The following is a 19,989-nucleotide window of genomic DNA, read 5'->3' on the forward strand; positions in this document are numbered from 1 at the left end:
CCTTCACTCTGGTGACTTTTTGTTACATAAAGGAATAACATTACTGAAGTAATATCTCCAAATTTCTGTGCCTGTGGCAGTTCATTTAGTGCACAATATTAGTGCAACTCTGGGCATTAGATATATATATACTTTTTAGTTGTTTTAATAAGCCAAGATCTGGAGATCCAGATTGTTATTTACTAAAAGGAATAGGCAAACTAGATCCCTTATGAGGCTCTGTTCAACCTGAGTTCTGGCAGTGCTGAGCCTTTCTTCATGCTGGATTGATTTACTACCGAATCCTAAAAGTTAAATGCAGTAGAAGTCTGAAAGCTCTTTTTTTTTTTTTTTCCTGGTCAAAGCAGTACTGACCTCAGCTGTTTTTTTTTCTGAATGTATAGGCTAGCATTAATCTCAAAGGATTCAAGAAACAAGGCAGTGAGTTTCCTGTGGGATATTACCCTTCAGTCTAGCACTTCAATTTGGTAATCCACTTACGGATTTCAGCACACTGTAAATGAAACAAAAAGTGGATCTGTTATCAGTTACATTTTTTTTTTTTTAAATGATAATGCAGGATACAGTATTTGGTATGTAAGATTTCTCTCCTGGGTTAAGCACTTTAAAATACAAAGCTGACCTCCCCTTTCTCAAGTATGTCTATTTAATCCTGCTACAGAGAAAGAAAATAACGTTGAATAGAAATTAATCCTTTTCCATTTAAAGGATCAAGGTTTCTAAGAACAGGAACAATCAATCCTGTTCAGTTCCTGATGTATGTGCATCAGGATGTGCACAAGATCTTTACATTCACCGATCAAAAGAGAATGAAGAGTATCACCAGAGAAGAAGAAATATTGCAACTATACTGCAAATTAAATATGTTATTAAAAACAGAGCTTGGAGATTTTTTTTTTTAATGTAGTGGTTATAGTGAAGTGTTATTACTCAGACTTTATCTACATTTTACTTACTCATTCAACAGTAATAAATATCTTAAATTCCTTGGATGAGATTTTGTTTTGGCTTAATCAACAGTAAACTTCAATTTCACTTCCATACAGCCAGTATTTTAGCTTGCTGCTGACACTAGAAGTATAATTTTTCTTCTCTGTCTTCCAGTCGGTAAAATTAGGGCATTGCTGTTCATCTTTAAAGTTTTTGTATTCTCCACCAGAGAATTTAAGAGAGTGTTGAGAAATCTAAGTGTTTGTCTCATACATGCACTGGACATAAATGTTTTGTTGGATGAATGTACACTATTAAATAGTTAAGGTCCTGGTAAATGAGGTGTTTTTTTTAAGGAATTTTATATTTTCTGGTATACAGAAATCTGGCCAGCATATTAGAAAAATCTTTTTATAGGTGGTTAGAACTGCTTTTGAATTGCACTGTTCTCTCTGGTTAGGATTTATAATTTATTGTTTCCCAATAAACATTATTTTTCAGAAAAACACTAATTTGCCTGCACTACCCCAGATAAATGAACAGCTCACTGTAAAATCTATTTCTTCTGTTTACAACACTTAATCAACAAACCTTTTAATAGACTAAATTTATTTATTTATTTAGGGAATTGCATGATGCCTAGTGTTTTGTAATTTATTGTTTTAGTTTTAAAGATCCATTGGCTAAGCTAAAGTTGTTGCTGCCTTTAAAAGGATGCAACTTTTAAATTTCAAAATTCAACATTTCAACATTCACAGCAAAATTTAAGCTTCCTTTGGTACATTAGCACAGATGAATTAAACTGATATTATTAAGGTTTTTATGTCAATCAAAACTGAAGTTTAGTTTAGAATTTTTGTTCTACCTGGGCATTGAGAAGTTTCAGGATTTGTCTATACTGACCTGTTACTGTGGGGGACACAGATATTCCTGCCTATCTTAAATAGGTAAGTATGCCAATGTTCTATTTGCGGCACAGATCTCAATGAAAATTGGCAACAGAATATAAACATAGAATATATGATCGAATTTCCACTGAGTGGAAATAAATGGAAATAATTACAAATGGCATTATAGTCATGATGGAGTTTCTTAACTAGATTAAAGTATGAAGTAAAATGTTCTGCACATGGTAATCATATCTGCTGTCAGTTATGTAAATTTGGATAAAGTATATTGGATTAACTTTTGCTGGCTTGTGAAAAAATGAATGCTTCTGCACTCAAACAGTTCAAAGTTGCTCTAGCGCTTCATTACTGTTAGTTAACAGAGGTCATGAGTCTGATTCTGCTTTCCCATATTCCTTGTATACAATTTTTAAAAATTGTGAATAGAAAGTGAGTAAAATCGGCATGATTCTGATTTGTCAACATTTTTCATTTGCATAGTAGGAAGGATCAAGTACTAATGCTCAATGAATAAATATGTCAGTATCTATTACAGTACTATCTCTAGATCCATCCACACAGAAATGTTAATAGGCCCCTGACACATAAGACCAATCAGATAGAAAAGTTTGGGGATCACGACTTGCTTTTAAAGAAAGAAGTTTAGCATTTGAAAAACTTTAAGCAAGTCTCTTTTTATGATTATTTTGACATCTCTACTTCTTTCTCTTTAGCTTAAAGGTGTTTTTATAAATCAAAATTCCATAATTGTTACAATTTCTCATATAATTAAAGATGCTATTAAGTGAATTAAAGGGCACAACAGTTTAGCATTGTGAGAGAGTTAACAAGAGAGAAACTCTTATTTAGGACTCTGTTCTTGGATTACTCTCTGGACACAGAACACCAGTTCATCCCACTGTGAAGCTAGTGAACTAGCTTCATTTTCAATCAGGGAAAAAAAATGAAAAGTGAGAAAAGTTTAATTTTTTGATTGGGAATGACTGAGTTGTCACAAGGACCTGAAATCCTAGGACACAGAGGAGGTTATAGTTCTCATTACAGAGGTCTTTTCCCAGTGCACTATCCTCATTGTATCACTGACAGATGGAAGACCCTAAAATTGGTGATAAATCACCACTTAGATCAATTTTTTGATATAATTGTTGTAGTAAGTGATTTATTATTATTATTGTTGTTGTTGATGATGATGTTATTATTGTTATTATTATTACTAGATGTCATTTCAAAGCAGTCCTGGAACTATTTTAGGTGATAAAATAAAAATGTTAGGACATATTTTTTTCTTTCTGCCTTAAATTTTGGCTAAGATTTCCTATGACATTCATGAAATACATGAGAAAGAACTCTCCCTGGCTGCACAATGTTGTTTTTGCTTTCTTTGTTGTTAGTTACTCAGAGATACAGACAGAAAAGCAATAATAGTTAGGGCATAACAACTTCACATATTATATAGGTACAGGATATTTTTACAAATAAATGCAATGCTGAAATTCTGTAACATAATTGCACAGAACTTGAGAGTACATTCTGCCACTACTACACATGAATATATTGGCTAAGAATAGTCTAGTTATCCCACAGGAAGATATTTGCCAGCTGTGTGAATATAGCGCTTCTTTTATCCTGTAGTGTAAGCATACATCCAATGGTTTTCAGAACAGAATTCAAGAGCTTTTTTCTCTTAATATTCCTATATTTTTATGAGTCACGCCACTCCTACACTAAACAAATGTAACCCATACTTTCAGAGATAACTCCTTCTACAATTTTTAAAAAGGTGTAAAGATTGTGTAGGAATGGTCATTAAACACAATATTTCACCTTAATGAACAGTTTAAGGGCAATCCGTAGTTCTTTATATATAGCTCTTAGACATATATGGCTGAAGACTGATTTTAAGTACCATATATAATGTGAGGAATAGACAGTGAAGTCACTACTAATGGAAGAAACATTAGAGTTGAAGACATACAGGGATTGCTGAGTACCAAAATGACGTTATTTCATATGTTTACTGCCCAGAAGAGAAAGCATTTAAGCTGATGATTTTTGTAATTTTACTTGTAGATAAAAGAAAGTTGAGGGAGTGGTGTACACTACTAATCCATTGGTCAGGTGTGTAAAGAGTTACATGTTTGACTGTGATCTCCGAAGGCCATGTTAAATACCACAATGCTCAGTTGGCAAGCTGACCAAAATTAAAATAAACAAAACAAAACAAAACAAAACAAAATAAAATAAAATAAAATAAAAAAAAATAAAATAAAATAAAAAAAATAAAATAAAATAAAATAAAATAAAATAAAATAAAATAATTGCCAGTCTTGTGCCTAACTGTAGGAAAGAGGCAGCAGGAATTCTGAAATCTTTCTTTTCTTTTTTCCTTTTCCTTTTCCTTTTCCTTTTCCTTTTCCTTTTCCTTTTCCTTTTCCTTTTCCTTTTCCTTTTCCTTTTCCTTTTCCTTTTCCTTTTCCGTTTCCGTTTCCGTTTCCGTTTCCGTTTCCTTCTTTCCTTTCCTTCTTTCCTTTTCCCCCTTTTTTCCCATTTCCCTTCCCTTCCCTTCCCTTCCCTTCCCTTCCCTTCCCTTCCCTTCCCTTCCCTTCCCTTCCCTTCCCTTCCCTTCCCTTCCCTTCCCTTCCCTTCCCTTCCCTTCCCTTCCCTTCCCTTCCCTTCCCTTCCCTTCCCTTCCCTTCCCTTCCCTTCCCTTCCCTTCCCTTCCCTTCCCTTCCCTTCCCTTCCCTTCCCTTCCCTTCCCTTCCCTTCCCTTCCCTTCCCTTCCCTTCCCTTCCCTTCCCTTCCCCCTTCCCCCTTCCCCCTTCCCCCTTCCCCCTTCCCCCTTCCCCCTTCCCCCTTCCCCCTTTCTTGTTCTTTTGATGATAAAACTTTGCTGTTTTCAGAGAAAGGAGACATTCCCAATTCCAATCTCTGTCACTTTGGAATTAATAATTGGATAGTTTTAATTTACAAAAGGATTGAAGGAGGAGTTGTCAAAATTCCATCTTTGTATTATATCTTTTGTCTTTTCCTGGTTTGTCCAAATATTTCCTCATCTACAGACACCTGGGACATTGATCTATTTGTTTAGGTGATCCTTTGGCAGACCTGTCTTCAGTCCTTTGGTTCTTCTCTCTTCAGTTCATCAGTATAACAGTTACACATCTATGAAGGGATTTTTTAAAGTTTTATGAAAGTATCAATTCACAGAAAATGATTTTGAGGAATTATTCTGGCCTCTTATATTATTTATTCAACAGAAATGAAGGTCTGCTCCTATCATCCTGTCTTGCATATCTGCCTTTAAGTTCTTCGTTATGTCTGTTCTTTTTCAGCTATTCTTGTCCCCATGGAGCATTATCATGAAGATATATAAACAGGAAATGTTAAGACAATATCAATAGATAATTGTTTGGTTCAAACACATTATTTCCTTAGTATTTTCACATCAAGATCTTAAGAATTCTAAAAAGCTGAAGTGTATTTGTGTCTTGTTCCCAACCTAAATTAGCAATAATTTACATTTAAAACATCGTCCAGGTACAATATTTTGTTGAACCTATTGGGTTAAATATAGGCTTGCTACTTAAAACTTTTTTCCTACTGCACTCCAAAATCCGTGATGTTTGTTGAAGGCCCATAATATGCCATTACTACTTGGTTATAGTTTTGGACCATCATTGCCAATGATGTTAATCTTGCCCTTTTCTGTATTACAATTGCGAAAGTACGAGATTTTTTTTTTTTAATTTTTTATTTTTTTTGGATGCAGCTCAGTGCAATACTATCCACATTACCAAAACACTGTATTGATTACACTTACATGACTACAAACTATCCTCTGATTCATTCTGCCTTGAGAAATATTAATAAGTACACCTAGCTTTGTGTGATTTATACATCCTTCAGAGCCACATGGCCTTGTTAGTACTTCGTCCTCTAGGTACCATTGCATCAAAATGTAACAATCCCTGGACTGAAGGTATTTAAGTTTCCATTGATTGTGTAACCATTATTTATTATTTATATTGTGCATTTTAAAGTTAACAGAGATCATAGAATATACTGAGTTGGAAGGGACCCAAAAGGTTCTTTGAGTTAAACTCCTGGCTCCACACAGGAGCACCTGAAAATTAAACCATGTGTCTGAGAGCATTGTTGAAATGCTTCTTGAACACTGACAGGCTTGATATCATGACCATTTTCCTGAAGAACCTGTTTTATTGCCCAGCCACACTCTCAGTGAAGAACCTTTTCCTAACATCCAATCTAAACTTCACCTGACGCAGCTTCGTACTATTCCCTAGTGTCCTATCTCTTGTCACCAGAGCTTGTCATGTCAGCTTGTCACTCTTTTCCAAGCTGAACAAACCAAGTGACCTCAGCTGCTTCTCATAAGCCATGCTCTCTAGACCCTTCACCATCTCTGTTGCCTTCCTTTGGACAAATTTTAATAGTTTTACATGCTTATATTTTGGTGCCCGAAACTGCACATAATACTCAAGGTGAGGCTGTACCAGTGCACAGTAGGGCAGGACAATCACTTCTTTCAACTGGTTAGCTATACTGTAGTTAATGTACCCCAGGATACAGTTGGCCCTTTGGGTGTCAGAAGACATTGTTGAATCATACTGAGTCAACCGAAATCCCTATATCCTCCTCTACAGGGCTGCACTCTGGCCACTTTTTCCCCAACCTATATGAACACCCAGGACTACATCACCCCAGGTGCAGAATCCAGCACTAATTACATTTCATATGGTTGGTGAATGCCCAGATCTAAATCTATCAATAGCTCTCTGTAGGGCCTCTACCCTGATCTATCTATGACAATCTGATATTTTTCCACTCGTATGCACTATGTCTATGCTACACATCTAGATAGAAAGTCAAAAGTCTTCATCAGAAAAAAAGTGATATATAAAATGAAAATTGATATATAAAATGAAAGCTACCATACAACTGTCAGACCAATGTTGTATGTTAATTTACAAAAAGAGTGGATATACTTAAAATTACCTGGAATGTTTCTGTTCTGTGTTTATTTTCCTTTCAAATCTGTTGAATCTGAACAAGAATTTCTGAATATTTTGAATCTTAAGTTTGTTTTCTCATTAGCTTTATTTCAGTTAGTTGATAAAATATTACTAGTTTGACTTAAAAAGTGATGATATTCTTTAATGGGAAATATTCTTTTGATATTCCTAACTTTTACATCTTGTAATGTTAATTATGCATAGTTGCATGATTGTTTTTATTGTTAAACTGTTTGAAATTATTTTTTTTTCTTAAATTTATGAGTAAATTTTTGTTTCAGTTAGTTACTGGCAATGGATCATTTGCTCAGGGGATGTGTTTTGCTAGTAACTTTGAATAAGAATGGAAGTTCATTAATAGGGTGTTTAAATGCCAGATGTACCATGAAGTACTCCCATACTTTAAATATAGTGATCAACCTCTTCTGTGACAGCAGAGACAGCTTTTCTATTCTTAGCTAGTGTGGTGATATCCATGCCACTCAGCACTTACTTCTATATTAATGGTCTTCTGCCTGCCAAAAGCAGTACGTTATATAGATTTTTTTTCAAGTCCCTATTCACCTGAAATAGCTTGCTTTCTATTTATCTCTGTCTCAATTTAGATTGTGATTCATAGGTCTACAGTGAAAAATTATCATCCCTTTAAAGCAGATGGAAACAAGAACTAATCCTGAGGGATCTTCATTCCTCAGCTCTTAGACTCTGAGATCCCCAGACCAAGAACTATGTTTGTATTTTACACAGTGTCAACCACATTGTCAGCACTTAATTAAAAAGAAAGAGGATGGAGCCAAGGGAAGCTGCGTTTTCCACACCTCTGCTGTGGTTATTGACATGTTAAATACTGCTTTTCTTTGTTTTTATCTTCTCTGAAGAACTAAGGGCTGGATGCCCCTTCAGTAAAAAAGGCTAGAAAAAAACAAACAAACAAACAAACAAACCAAAACAACAACAACAAAACACACACACACACACAAAAACACTTCTTTGGAGTAGAGTGGAAGGAAAAGCTTCCCTTCCAAAGGAAAAGCTTTGATCAAAAGGAATTACAGAACAGTGGAAAATTCAGGCTGGAAGAGACATTGCACATTCACCTCATCCATCTCTGTATTCTGAGGAAGAATATCTGAATAATCTCTAACCAATTCCCATACTGGAAATTTATGCATAATATTCTTGCATAGTCATTCTAGTGCTTAACCAGTCTTGCAGTGAGATTTTTTTTCCCCATTACATCTAACCTAGATATCTCTTGTTTAATATTGAGCTCATTCATTGTAGTCCTTCCCTTTGAAAACTAAAAGGAAGGCTCTCTTATTGTCAGAATTCAGTCATCTCTTCGTACTAAACAAACAGTTAAGTGTTATACTTAGATCACGATTCTTAATTTCACCACTCTGGTGCTCATTAGAATTGTCTCCAATTTGTATATTACCTTATTAAAATAAGATAGCTAGAATGTTCCATCTAAGGCCTTAACATTGCTAAATGAAGCAGAATAATTTCTTCTTTGTCTTACATATGTACATGGTTTATATAGATGATAAAAATAATCTTTTGGAAACTGATTTTGATTCTATCAAGCTAGCAATCAATTATAACATCCAGACCCTTTTACTCAAGACTGTTTTATTATTATTATTATTATTATTATTATTATTATATCCTCTGCTCTGCTCTGCTCTGCTCTGCTCTGCTCTGCTCTGCTCTCCTCTCCTCCCCTCCCCTCCCCTCCCCTCCCCTCCCCTCCCCTCCCCTCCCCTCCCCTCCCCTCCCCTCCCCTCCCCTCCTCTTTCTCCTTACCATTTTGAATGTCTGGTTGTTTTTTAAAACTAGTAGTAGTACTCTTACTTACTATGTTTTTATCAGAATGTACAATCTTAAGGAAAAATGATAACATTCATTACCTATGAGGAGTGGTGTGCTTTTAACAAAATAAGATACTTTTGAAGAGTTGTTTTATCCATTCCCTGTGAGCATTGTTTTAATGAACATATATTGCATGTTGGCTGGATACTATAGTTATTAACTGACCTGCTGCTGTATGATAATTTGGGGATGAGTCTCACTTCTTATCTGTTCACCTGCTGACAAAACTTGCTGTCTGGGGAGGTTTACTGCTTACTAGATCTTGACTCAGTTGTTGCAGAGAAATTGCCAAGGCTTTCTCTGTCATCAGACTCCTACCCTCAGCTGCTCTTCCACACAGGCACCAACAACATGGCAAGAAGAGACCAGGCATGACTACATGGTGCTGGATGTGGTGGTCAAGGACATGCATGGCTTAGGTGGTGTCTTGATCCTGCAGATGAAGGGAAAAGCCCCGAGAGGGAGGGAGGGTTTTCTGTGGACCTGATGCATAGCTAGTGTTGACAGCAGTGTTGGCTTTTATCACCATGGACCCTTTTTGATGATCAAGGACTGTTAGGAAGAGACAGGATCCAACTGAGCAAGTGGGGAAAAAACATCTTTGCCAACAGGCTGTGCAGCCCCAAACTGATGAGGGGATCTTTAACAGGAATGACAGGAAAGAGAGATGACAACCCACAAATGAGCAAGGCGTTGGACTGGGTTGACAAGGCAGAAGGATGACTACCCTAAATGTATGCACAAAAATAAGGAAATGCTGAGGGGCAGCACTGGGGGGAAACTCACACTTTTCTATAAATCAGAATGACCTTATGAAATGTTCGTACACCAGTGCACATAGCAGGGGGAACAAACAAGGAATCTGAACTATGTGTGCAGTTGTAGGACTAAGATTTCGTTGGGATCACAGAGAAGTGGTGGGATGGCTCACATGACTCAAGTGCTGCGATAGATGGATATGGGTTCTTTAGGAAGTACAGGCCAGGTTAGTCTAACACTCTGTTTGAGGGTTATTTATGTGAGAAAACACGGGGAATGCAGGAAGTTCTGTCTAGGGTGGATGACAAGCCATCTGAGAGATAATGGGCCAGGATTAGTAAGCAGACCAACATGGGTGATGCTGTGATGGGTGTCTGCTACCAACATACTTCTGAGGAATAAGTAGATGAGGCCTCCTTCAAACTGCATCCTGCCATTTTCTGGTCCTCATGGGAGTATTAAACTGCCTGGTATCTATGGAGGGGCAACACAGAAGAGCACAAACATTTCTGGAGGTTTCTGGAATACATTGATGATAAATTCCTCCCACAGGTGATTAAGTAGCTGGTGAGAGGAGGCAGTCTGCTGAACCTCAGACTTACAGAAAAAGATGAACTTGTGGTCATGATGATCAAAGGCAACATTTTCTGCAGTGACCATGTGGTGGTGGAGTTCATGATCCCATTTAAAAGTGTTAAAAGTAAAAAAGCAGGATCACAACTCTGGGCTTCAGAAGACCAGACTTTGGTCTATTCAGAGATCTGCTTAGAAGAATCCAATGGGTAATGGAGAAAAGAGGGCTGGGGGAGATCTTGCTGATTTTTAAGTATAGCTTCTTCTAACATTCCATTCAGACAAGCAGGAATTGAGCAAAAATGCCAGATGGCCTGCACGGGTGAACAAGAAGATCCCAACTAAACTGAAGCATAAAAAAAGAGCATAGAAGAAACGGAAGCAGTGGCAGGTAACATGGCAGGAACCTTAGAAGATTGTCCAAGCACACAGGGATGCAATTAGGAAAGGAAAACCAACCTGAAATTGAATCTAGAGGATTTCTTTTTCAAGTATTCCCCTGCCTCTGTAAGCCAAGAATACTTCATTTTCCCAGCTACTAATCCCCAATTCTATGCCACTGCAGGAATCACTGTGAATTTCAACTTAACTATCATTTCAATTATCTCTGGTATCAACAATTACTTCTGTGACACCCAGATCTAGATCCAAGAGTTTTATGACTTTGGGGTTTATTTCTACAAGTGTAAATGTGATGGATGAAATTTTGAGGTAATGGAATTTGGAAATCACTATAGGATGCAATTGCAGTGGAAAATAGAAAGTGAACAGTGACAGCTTTAAAACATTTGAAATTAAGGAGATATAGTAATAATTTATATAGGACAGACAATAATATTTTATTTGGAGAAATACATGTTAAGTTATGGAATGAATAGAGGTAGGTGAAAAGCAGAAGGTAAATGGAATTACAGATTCAGGTAATTAAACTTACAAAATACTTTGACGGAAATTATTGAGAGGTGATTAATATTTTAAGCTCTGAATTTTTCCCATCTGTAGAACCTCTTTCTACTACTTATATTTCTAATGATGAACTTTTCTTTCAGCTGGCCTGTCAGACAGGGAATATAATTTATAACTTACTAAAAACAAAAAGAAATGGAAATATTCAAAGTAGAACGTTGATGATATATTGATTTCTTTTATTTTTCTTGCTTGGTATCAAACTGTCTAACAAACTTATTGTGAAATACTTCACTACAGTTTCAGTTCATGAAACAATCCATTAAAAGTAATAAATATGTTCTGAGATGCAGGGAAACAATGACAACAACAAACACACAACAAACAAACAGAAAAAAAATCCTGTACATCTTCATGTTGTGCTCCAGGGCATTATAATGCTTATGAGGCTGTATATACGCTGTCCATTGACTTAACCCCTTTGACTTTCCCCCCTGAGAAACATCAGAGGGAATATATTTGAAAATACATTTGTTCTTAGGAGCCACTTTACCTTTTCACACCCTTTCCCTTCCTCTCTCCTCTGCCTTTTCTGCCCTATATGACTTAAAATGTGATGTCCTCTGTTCTATGGGAGATATGAGCAGGGAGACACAAAATACACACATGCACATGCGTGCATGCACGTACGCACACACACACACATACACACACAGACAGGTGTTGTGACACACAGTTTCCCAGCATAATATTTATTTTCATCCACAATGAGAAAATATGGATCATTAACAATAAGTGAAGGCTGAGCACAGTATCCTATGCCATTTCTAGACATTCATTGAACTGCTATTGTGGGCAAATTCCCTTAACTCTGAACTGATGAAATTCCTGGAGAAGACAAAAATCTGAAATTCTGACCTCTTATAGCTTCAAGACCTCCTGCAGTCAAGTCCTATGATAATGCATTTTATATTCTTTTCATATGATTTATTTCCCAACAATCAAATTTTTCCTTGCTCAGAAATGTTTGTACCTACTGTACTCTCTCTCTCTCCTTCTCTTTGGCTTCTTCCTTTCTTTGCATTGCAGGTAGCTAAAGTTCAGTTTAAAAGAGTAAAATAACAATAAATGGTGGGGCAATATATGCAGACAAACTGGAATTGGCAGATGAATTAAAATCATGTGCTGTTTTCATGCTGTTTCATGCATGCTGTTTTCATGTTCATGCAGAATTAATAATTGGTACAGACAGATTCACCAAATTGTCACAATATAACAACTTAAAGGTATGTCTTAAAAGTATAGGGCTATAAATACCTTCCTCTTAACTTCTGCAACCTGAATAACTCGCTGTTGGAAAAATTCTTTTCAAACATGTTACTAGTGCTGTTTTTTGAGTCCGATTGTAGAACTGGTACTGGTAGCTCATAAGAAATTAAGATCTTTATTGGCCCAACTTGTATAATAGCTATGCATCCACATTTCCCTGCTTCATCCAAAAACAGACAAAACTATTTTTTAAAGACTCCACAAAATTACATGGTATGTGCATGCAAGATGTTAGTTTGGGAGCTAAATGCAATTCCAAATCTAGCCTATTCTGAAAGGGTGAAAGGGTCACTCTTGAAATATTTTCTAATCTGAAAGTTGATTTTCTTGTTGCTAGAAAGCCCTGGAGAAAGTTCATCTTCAGAAAATTTTGAGACTCTTTTTCATCTGCAATTTATTTTGTCACTTCCTCTTAGCAGAGGAAGACAACTCCTCTAGTACATAAACCAACCTTCAGCAAACCTGGGAATCTCTCTCTGCCATAGAGCTAAGTTAGCTTTGCTGTTTTGAAAAATCTGTTAAGGTCATTTGTTATTTCTGATGGATAATATTCCTTCCTAAGGGTGGCTTACTCTGAAGATAGTTCTGTTATCATCAGTCTGAGTGATATGAGCTTGTCCTGACTTTGAGGTACCTCGGAGCACATAGAAAATACCCGTGTGCTGGGATGGTTGAAGGCATGCTGTAACTCACCATGTTAATTTCTCGTCATTGTGTACACTGGCCCACTGGCCTGCAGCAGCTAGCGTAACTCTGTATAACACCTCCACTGGCGGTGCTTAACCACAGAAAAGCAAAAAACATGCAAAGTCAGAAAAATGCCTAAGTCCTTCAGTACATTTTATTTTACTCAGCTGGATTTTGACTTTCTGATGTTGCAGTACAAATGCTGACGTGTGATTTTTTATTTTTTGTTTATTTATTTCTATTTTTTAAAATATGGTTTTAAATCAGAAAGAATTTACAAAATATTTCTGTAGTCCGGAGTGAAACTCTGGAACCTTGCGTAAGATTTAAAATCTGGAACTGGTGAAACTCACGATGAATGGTAATTAAAATGTCACATATACTGACTTTAAAAATGATTAATCTAGCTGAAAACAAGTCTAAATATTTAAGTAACTTTCCAGTGAAGAAACACCTCTAGCTCGAGACCAAAAGAATGAAAAAACAAAACAAAACAAAAACAAAAACAATACCAGAAGTGGATAGGACAGGAACCAAAAATAGAAAATCTGAAATTTTCTAGCCAAAAGAATGAAGACCAAGCTTTTACGTAACATTTATTTTGATTTTTAGTTCCCTGCTGTAAGGAAAAAAAATACAGAATTATTTTATTTTCCCTTCAAAATGGAATCCTGAACTTAATCAATTTCTCTGTTGCAGAATTTCTTTTCAGTTTCTTGATCCTTTAAATCCTAGGAAGTTGGTTTGCACTCATTTATACCTCTATATATCTGAGATTTACTTTCCAAGAAATATATTGAAATATTATGCTTTTAAAAATATAAAAGCTCATTTTTTTTTTCTCTTTGTATGTCTAATGGCCCTGGACCAGATGGAAATATATGTAGTTGCAAAATATGATGTGATAACAGTATGCCAAGAGATGTGAGGACGGTATCAAACGCAGAGCATTTTTTTACTAAGCAGAGGCAAATGTGCCTGCCTTAAGTGCTGTCACCTCCTACTCCTTTCTCTCCAGGAGGAGAGATGATGTGGTCATGGCAGGGGGCAGAGCGGGCAGCAGCAGCTGTGGCCAGAACGAGCAGAGAGCAGGGGAAGTCTATTTTTATCGGAAGCAATGTTATATTTTTTTTAGCATTTCTGAAATGTTGACTTGGTGTGTCACCTTGAGATGTGTGTGTGCGGGGGTGAAGCTATGTGGGTGTGCCTTTTTCTTTTTCCATAGAAGTATTTCTCAGAGCGGGAGGTGCTCATCCCACGCGTACCAGGCTGAAAGCAAAGAAACTGTGTTCACAAAGATGCTAAATAAAGCAAGTGGTTAAACAGAGGAGAAGGAGGATGAAAGAACAGTTCTTATGTAGGTGTCAAAATAAAAATGGGACAATTGCTTAAAACAAAAGCCTGAAACACTTCAGTGTACTTGGAAAATTTAATTAGAAATATGTAGGCCTTGTTCCCCACTGCTTGTGTGTTGCATAACAATTTAAGTTGTGCACAGTATGATACTGTAAGGATGAAAGTGATTTACATCTTTTATCAGGAGTGCAAATGCCTGAATTTTGCTTCATACTGTCAAGTAAATTACACATGTAAAGCAAAAAATAAAAATAAAAATAATCTGTCGGAATGTCTGTGAAAATAATGACAGAATGTATAGTGGTTGAGAATCTCAAAAATATTTCTAATTTAATTTTACTGTTCCTACATAGTTGTCCCTATTAACATATTACTTATTATATGTAAACCCAGCAAATTATATAAATATTTTAAGATTTGTATCCTGGAAATTCTTCACTGAAGTTGCAAGGCAACCTTAGATTTGTAATTTATAGGTTGCAGAAAAAATATATTGCAGTATTACATATTATTAGGAAACTGGGATATATTTTTAGGCAAATATAACACAAAGAGTTGACTAATAAATTAAAAGACAAAAGAAATTTTTATGATTGTAGTGGAAAATGCAGACTGGACGATTCTCAGAAGTCACAGACTGCCACAGTGAAGCTTCTATCCTGTCAATATGAACAGAATCACTTATTCCTAAATGAGGGTAGTATTCCTATTAAAGACAGTATCCTTGCTCACATGAAATCCTGTTACTCTTTGCACCTAACTTAGGGTGTGAGCTAGGTCACCCTGTATCGATGATTTCTCTGGTACCTATGATTTTGACAGCTCTAGCACTACCAGCATTCAAAGCAATATGTTTTACATGCATTTTTTTTTTCTTTTAGATTTTCAATAAACATAACAAGCAGGATCTAAATCTAGCTCAGTCCTACAGTATTATGTTCTATCCAGACTGCTACTGCAACCATCCTATCCATATCTAGCTATAGCTTCACTTTAACACTTTTTTTTTTTTTTTTAAACAGGTTTTGGTGCATTTAGTGAATGTCATTTTTTTTTTTAATGCAATTTCCTAAATTTTCATTTGCTGCTTGCATTTGTTACCTTACATAGAGGAAAACACATGAGAAGTACCTACTAGTGATATTTTTCGCTATAAAGACAGATAATGAAAACAGAACCTTACTGAACAGCTTGAAAGACTGCTTTTACAGTGTAGGAATAGCAGTCAGATTATTAATCTTTTTCACCAGTGAAATCTTCAAAAAGATGATGGTGCTAGTCCTAACTTATGAGATATATGTATTACGAGGATGCCTTTAGAAACCAATCAGCTATTTAATGCTTTGAATATTAGAAACACTGACAAGCTTTCTATTGAAGATATTTTTTGTTATTTACTTGATTTTAAAATGGTGAATGCTATTACTTAAAGCAGTAACTCAAAGCAGAGAAATTTCAGTCAAAATTATTTGAGATATCAATATATCTGTGGGTGAAGTCTTGAATTTATCTGTAAGTCTCCTTTATTACTATAGCCTTTCTATTGCACATGTTTTTCCATAGTCTATGAGTGGTTAAGAATATTTTTATTAAAGTGGCAAAATTTGAGAATTAGAGTTCATAGGCTGGAATGTCCTGTAACATCACTGATACATGTTCTGAGGGTCATATCAAACTATTTTCATTTCATAATCAATGTGAAAGCAGAACAAGACTATCAGAAATTTTATTAGACTGGCCTCATAATTTATGCTGTAGAATATTTGCTGAAACTGTTAATAAAACATTAATATATTCAAAATTTGTAGAAATTGTAAAAGTAGGTTTCTTGCAATGTCAGTAAAGCCTCACAATTCTATACACACTGTTAGGTTTAGGTAAACACAAAAGTAAACTCATAAAGAGGTATAAATGTTATTTTTCAGTATTTCAAATGATTTGAGTATCTTTCTGCTGTAAGTCAATTTCATTAATATTTTTGCCATGCAGGAAATGTTGATACAGAACTTCCATTTATTAATTAATTGCAGTTTTTCTTTCTCTCTCTCTCTTTTTTTTTTTTTTTTTAATGTTTTTCAGCTGATTCTTTTGAAATATCTGAGAAACAAAATAATCCCGTGTTTACCAAGCCAGGAGGAAATGTCACTTTTATTTGCCCTTATAACAGAAGAGATTCAGTTCAGCAAGTGGTGTGGGAAAGGATTAAAGCAGATTGCATAGATACCATTGTCCAGTGTAATTCATTAGGAGGGCAACGCTTTGGTGCAGATTTTAAAAAGCGTGCACTGGTGGATTGCTCTGATCAAGCAAGCTCCATGATTGTCATTAAAAATGTTTCAGTCTCTGACTTTGCAACATACCGCTGCGTGGCTACTGGAAGAAACAAAACCTACGTGATGAGTTTCACCATGCTTGGTAAGTAAAGAAGGTAGTAGTAAATGTTTCCACAGACAGGACCTTCTGAGGTATTAACACATTTACCCATATGAAATAACACTTCAATAACACATTCAAATGAGCAGTGTGTAAAAGATGGCAAAGTTAACAACCAATCTTGTTTCCATACAAGAAAGCTGGTTTTAAGGTTGTCTGATCTCATTACAGGACTTCAGACCTGCTTGTGAGAAACTGGTTTGATGCTAGGAAGCAGACTCTTCAGAAGAAGAGACTGACAGAGTTTGCAAGGGGTGCTCTCTTGAAGAAGATGTAGAGCAGTCCCCATTAGCACAGGGCACTGTGGGGTACATACCTGTGTCCCAGGGGAAAGACCAATCTTCCTACAAGAGCTAAGAGCACACTCTTGTCCAAAAATGGAAAAAAATATAAAATGGCCTCGGCCTTATTCATGTGAGGAATTTTTTCTGGGGGAGCAGAATATGTCTCCAGGTTTTGCTGTGAATATTGTCATAGTTTGATTATAATGGAAGCTTAGGTCTTCATATGTAAACACATAAAATAGGATTGCTCAAAATGCGAGCTGAATCCCTTTTAGTTCTACATTTATTTATTTATTTATTTATTTATTTATTATGGCTGGAGAAAATGACAACAGCAACAACAACAACAGAAAGAAAAAGCTCAGTTTTAGTTCTTCTCTGTAGAATGCATTTTGAAAACATGGTTCTTGTACCACCACAGTTCCTCTTCTGTTGTAGCATTCAGGCCAGCTCTCTGGTGTCTTCGATACTGCCTTTGTTAGCGGTAATAAATGAGTGTTAGCAGACATCCCTTTGGCAGCACTAAGAGCTGCGGCTTGAGATATAAAGCTTCAGAATATGCTTGATCTATGATATCATTACTGAGAATGCACTCAGAAAGAAAATGCTGATCTGTTTTACTCTGAATACTTGACCACAAAAGTCCATGAAATTCGACAAAATGTGATGAGAAGAATTATCAGGTGAATAATTCCTCTCACCTCCAAAAATTTTAAACATTCAAATTTCAAACTTTAGTTTACATGCTTCTTTTGATCTTGAACGAAACCCTATTTATCACTGTTGATTTTAACAATAAGAACATGGTTATGCATGTTTGTTGGAGAAAAAAAAGGTGTGAAACCATTGAAGAAGCTGAAGTATATGAAGTATAACACAATTCAAAAAAAAAAACAAACATGTTCTACCTTTTAAATCCTCTGCATTATCACACATTTTTGTTTATTTATTTGTTTGCTTCTTGTTCCAAAAGAAATGAAGTGTCAAAGATTCCCAATTATTTTTCTGGTCTTTAATGTTTGGAACTGTTTCATAACATGACTAAAAGTTCCATGACGGTTATGGAGAAACATTAAGGATAAAGGAGAGACAGGCCAGGTGTCAGCTCCCACAGACCCTGTGAAGTCTCTCACAAACTCAGAGTTACTTACTCTGCCTTAATGTGGCTTGAATGAAAGAATGGTAGCAGAAACTTGATGTGTACGTTTATATTTGATGTGTATGTGTATATTTTTGTGTATGTTCTACCAGTCCAGCCACTTCATTTTCTTTGGCTTAGCATTACAGTTAAGCCTCACTGTAGCTTCATACTCAGTTAATACAAATTCATACAATTAACCATCTTTTTGGATTCACCTATTCTGCAAGAAAACACCTGTAGAACACAAAGGAATTACATGGCTGAGCTCCATCCAGAATTTAGGTAACTGCCTGTAAGAGCCAGTTATTCCTCAAGGACATGGAAACTGACTAATAGTAAATCTGTCCTTTGAAACTGTCATTTTTCTTCCTAAATCACACGCAACAGCAAGCAAAACATGCAACTTATATCTAAAATGGGTGATAGTGAGCTGTTTGGGTCTCAGAGCACTGATAAATTGCCTCCAGTATTATTTTGGCTGTAACGGAACCTTTCCATCTCCTGATACTTTCAGTTTTAGAGAACAGGAACCAAATAATCACAAATAGAACAGAATAAGACTAATCCAACATTGAGACAAAAGTGGCAGATGAGATGAAAAGCAGGGGACTCCTTGACAATCACAGCGTGTCAGAGATACTTCCGTGCCATAGAAAACAGAGACAAAATAAGGCTAAAGTAAGGTGTGAGGAGAATCAAGGTAGGAGTGAAATTAGCTTCTTTCTTCCTTCCTGAATTCTTCCTGTATTAACGCAAGATATAAATCTGTGTCTGTGGGTCTCTCAATGAAGCACTTTTCTCCAAGCATGAATGCCTTTCACTTGTGGGCAAAATTATTTCAGCGATGTTTAGTTAGCATAGCTTACATGCCAGACCAGCAAGGCATGTGACAAGCTACATGAAGATCTTCAGTGCAGTTCAAATCTCTTGTTGGAACAAGTAACTCTGCCCCATCAATGCTTCCTCCTCAAAACCAAAGTCAGGGCACTGGAGGTTGAAAACCTTCACTCAGAAAAGTTTCACAATCTTGGAGAGCAAATGCCAGGCTACAAAGCTAGGTGTGGCAGCTGGGGGTGGGATATTGTCTAATACTTAATAAAAATTGTACTCCTTTCAGCATATCACCTTTGATGAGAACATGAGAACTGAAGAGACACATAACAAGCCTCTGACATGTTTCTGCAAAATCTTGAATGTTATGTTAAAGAAAGTAATTACAATAGGTTTTGTACAGTTAAAACAAACAAACAAAAACAAAACAAAACAAAACAAAAGCCTCAGGAAAGCTTTACTCACTTCAGATGAGAAAAAGCAAAAGGACTTTGAGTTGTTATTGCTTCTAAAAAAATCTAATGATTTTTCTCATCCAAATTTAACTGACAGCTGATAATCCCAGCTCTCAAACTCATTCACTCAGAGATCATTATCTTGACCTGATAAAACTGAAGGTGAAATGTCATGAAAAGAAAAATAAGGTCTGGAATGCTTAGACAGCTGGATGGGATGCTGCTGAAGTCCAGAACTATCCAAATTCACCCACCCTAGATGATAATTAAACACAGAATTTTTAACAAAGTAGCTAAAATTTTAAAATTTCTGTGTTGTTACTTAGAGAGTGTTTTCTCCTTATTTCTATAAGTACTCACTGGCAGAGGTGAAGGTTTTCTGTGGTGGGTAGCCAAACATTTAGAAAAAATACATAATATATTTTTTTCAAAGTTGGACATATCCACATGCACTAGCCTGTCATTTCAAGGGTGTAGCAACTGAAAACATTT

At 36.0% G+C, this 19,989-nt stretch overlaps 1 protein-coding gene across 3 annotated transcripts in view; it reads left to right on the forward strand.

The window, feature by feature from the left end:
* The window catches only part of CD226 (CD226 molecule), a 57,216-nt gene that overhangs the window by 22,289 nt on the left and 14,938 nt on the right, over positions 1 to 19,989 (forward strand). For all 3 annotated transcript variants that reach the window (XR_013947224.1, XM_080581888.1, XM_080581889.1), the window contains exon 3: positions 16,433 to 16,768. Coding sequence is in view for 2 of the 3 variants with exons in the window: in XM_080581888.1 (XP_080438014.1) it covers positions 16,433 to 16,768 (336 nt within the window). In the remaining variant the exon portion in view is untranslated. The remainder of the gene's footprint in view (positions 1 to 16,432; positions 16,769 to 19,989) is intronic.

This window comes from Anser brachyrhynchus (assembly GCF_964034855.1).
Source record: "Anser brachyrhynchus genome assembly, chromosome: 2".
In the NCBI taxonomy this organism is placed as follows: domain Eukaryota; kingdom Metazoa; phylum Chordata; class Aves; order Anseriformes; family Anatidae; genus Anser; species Anser brachyrhynchus.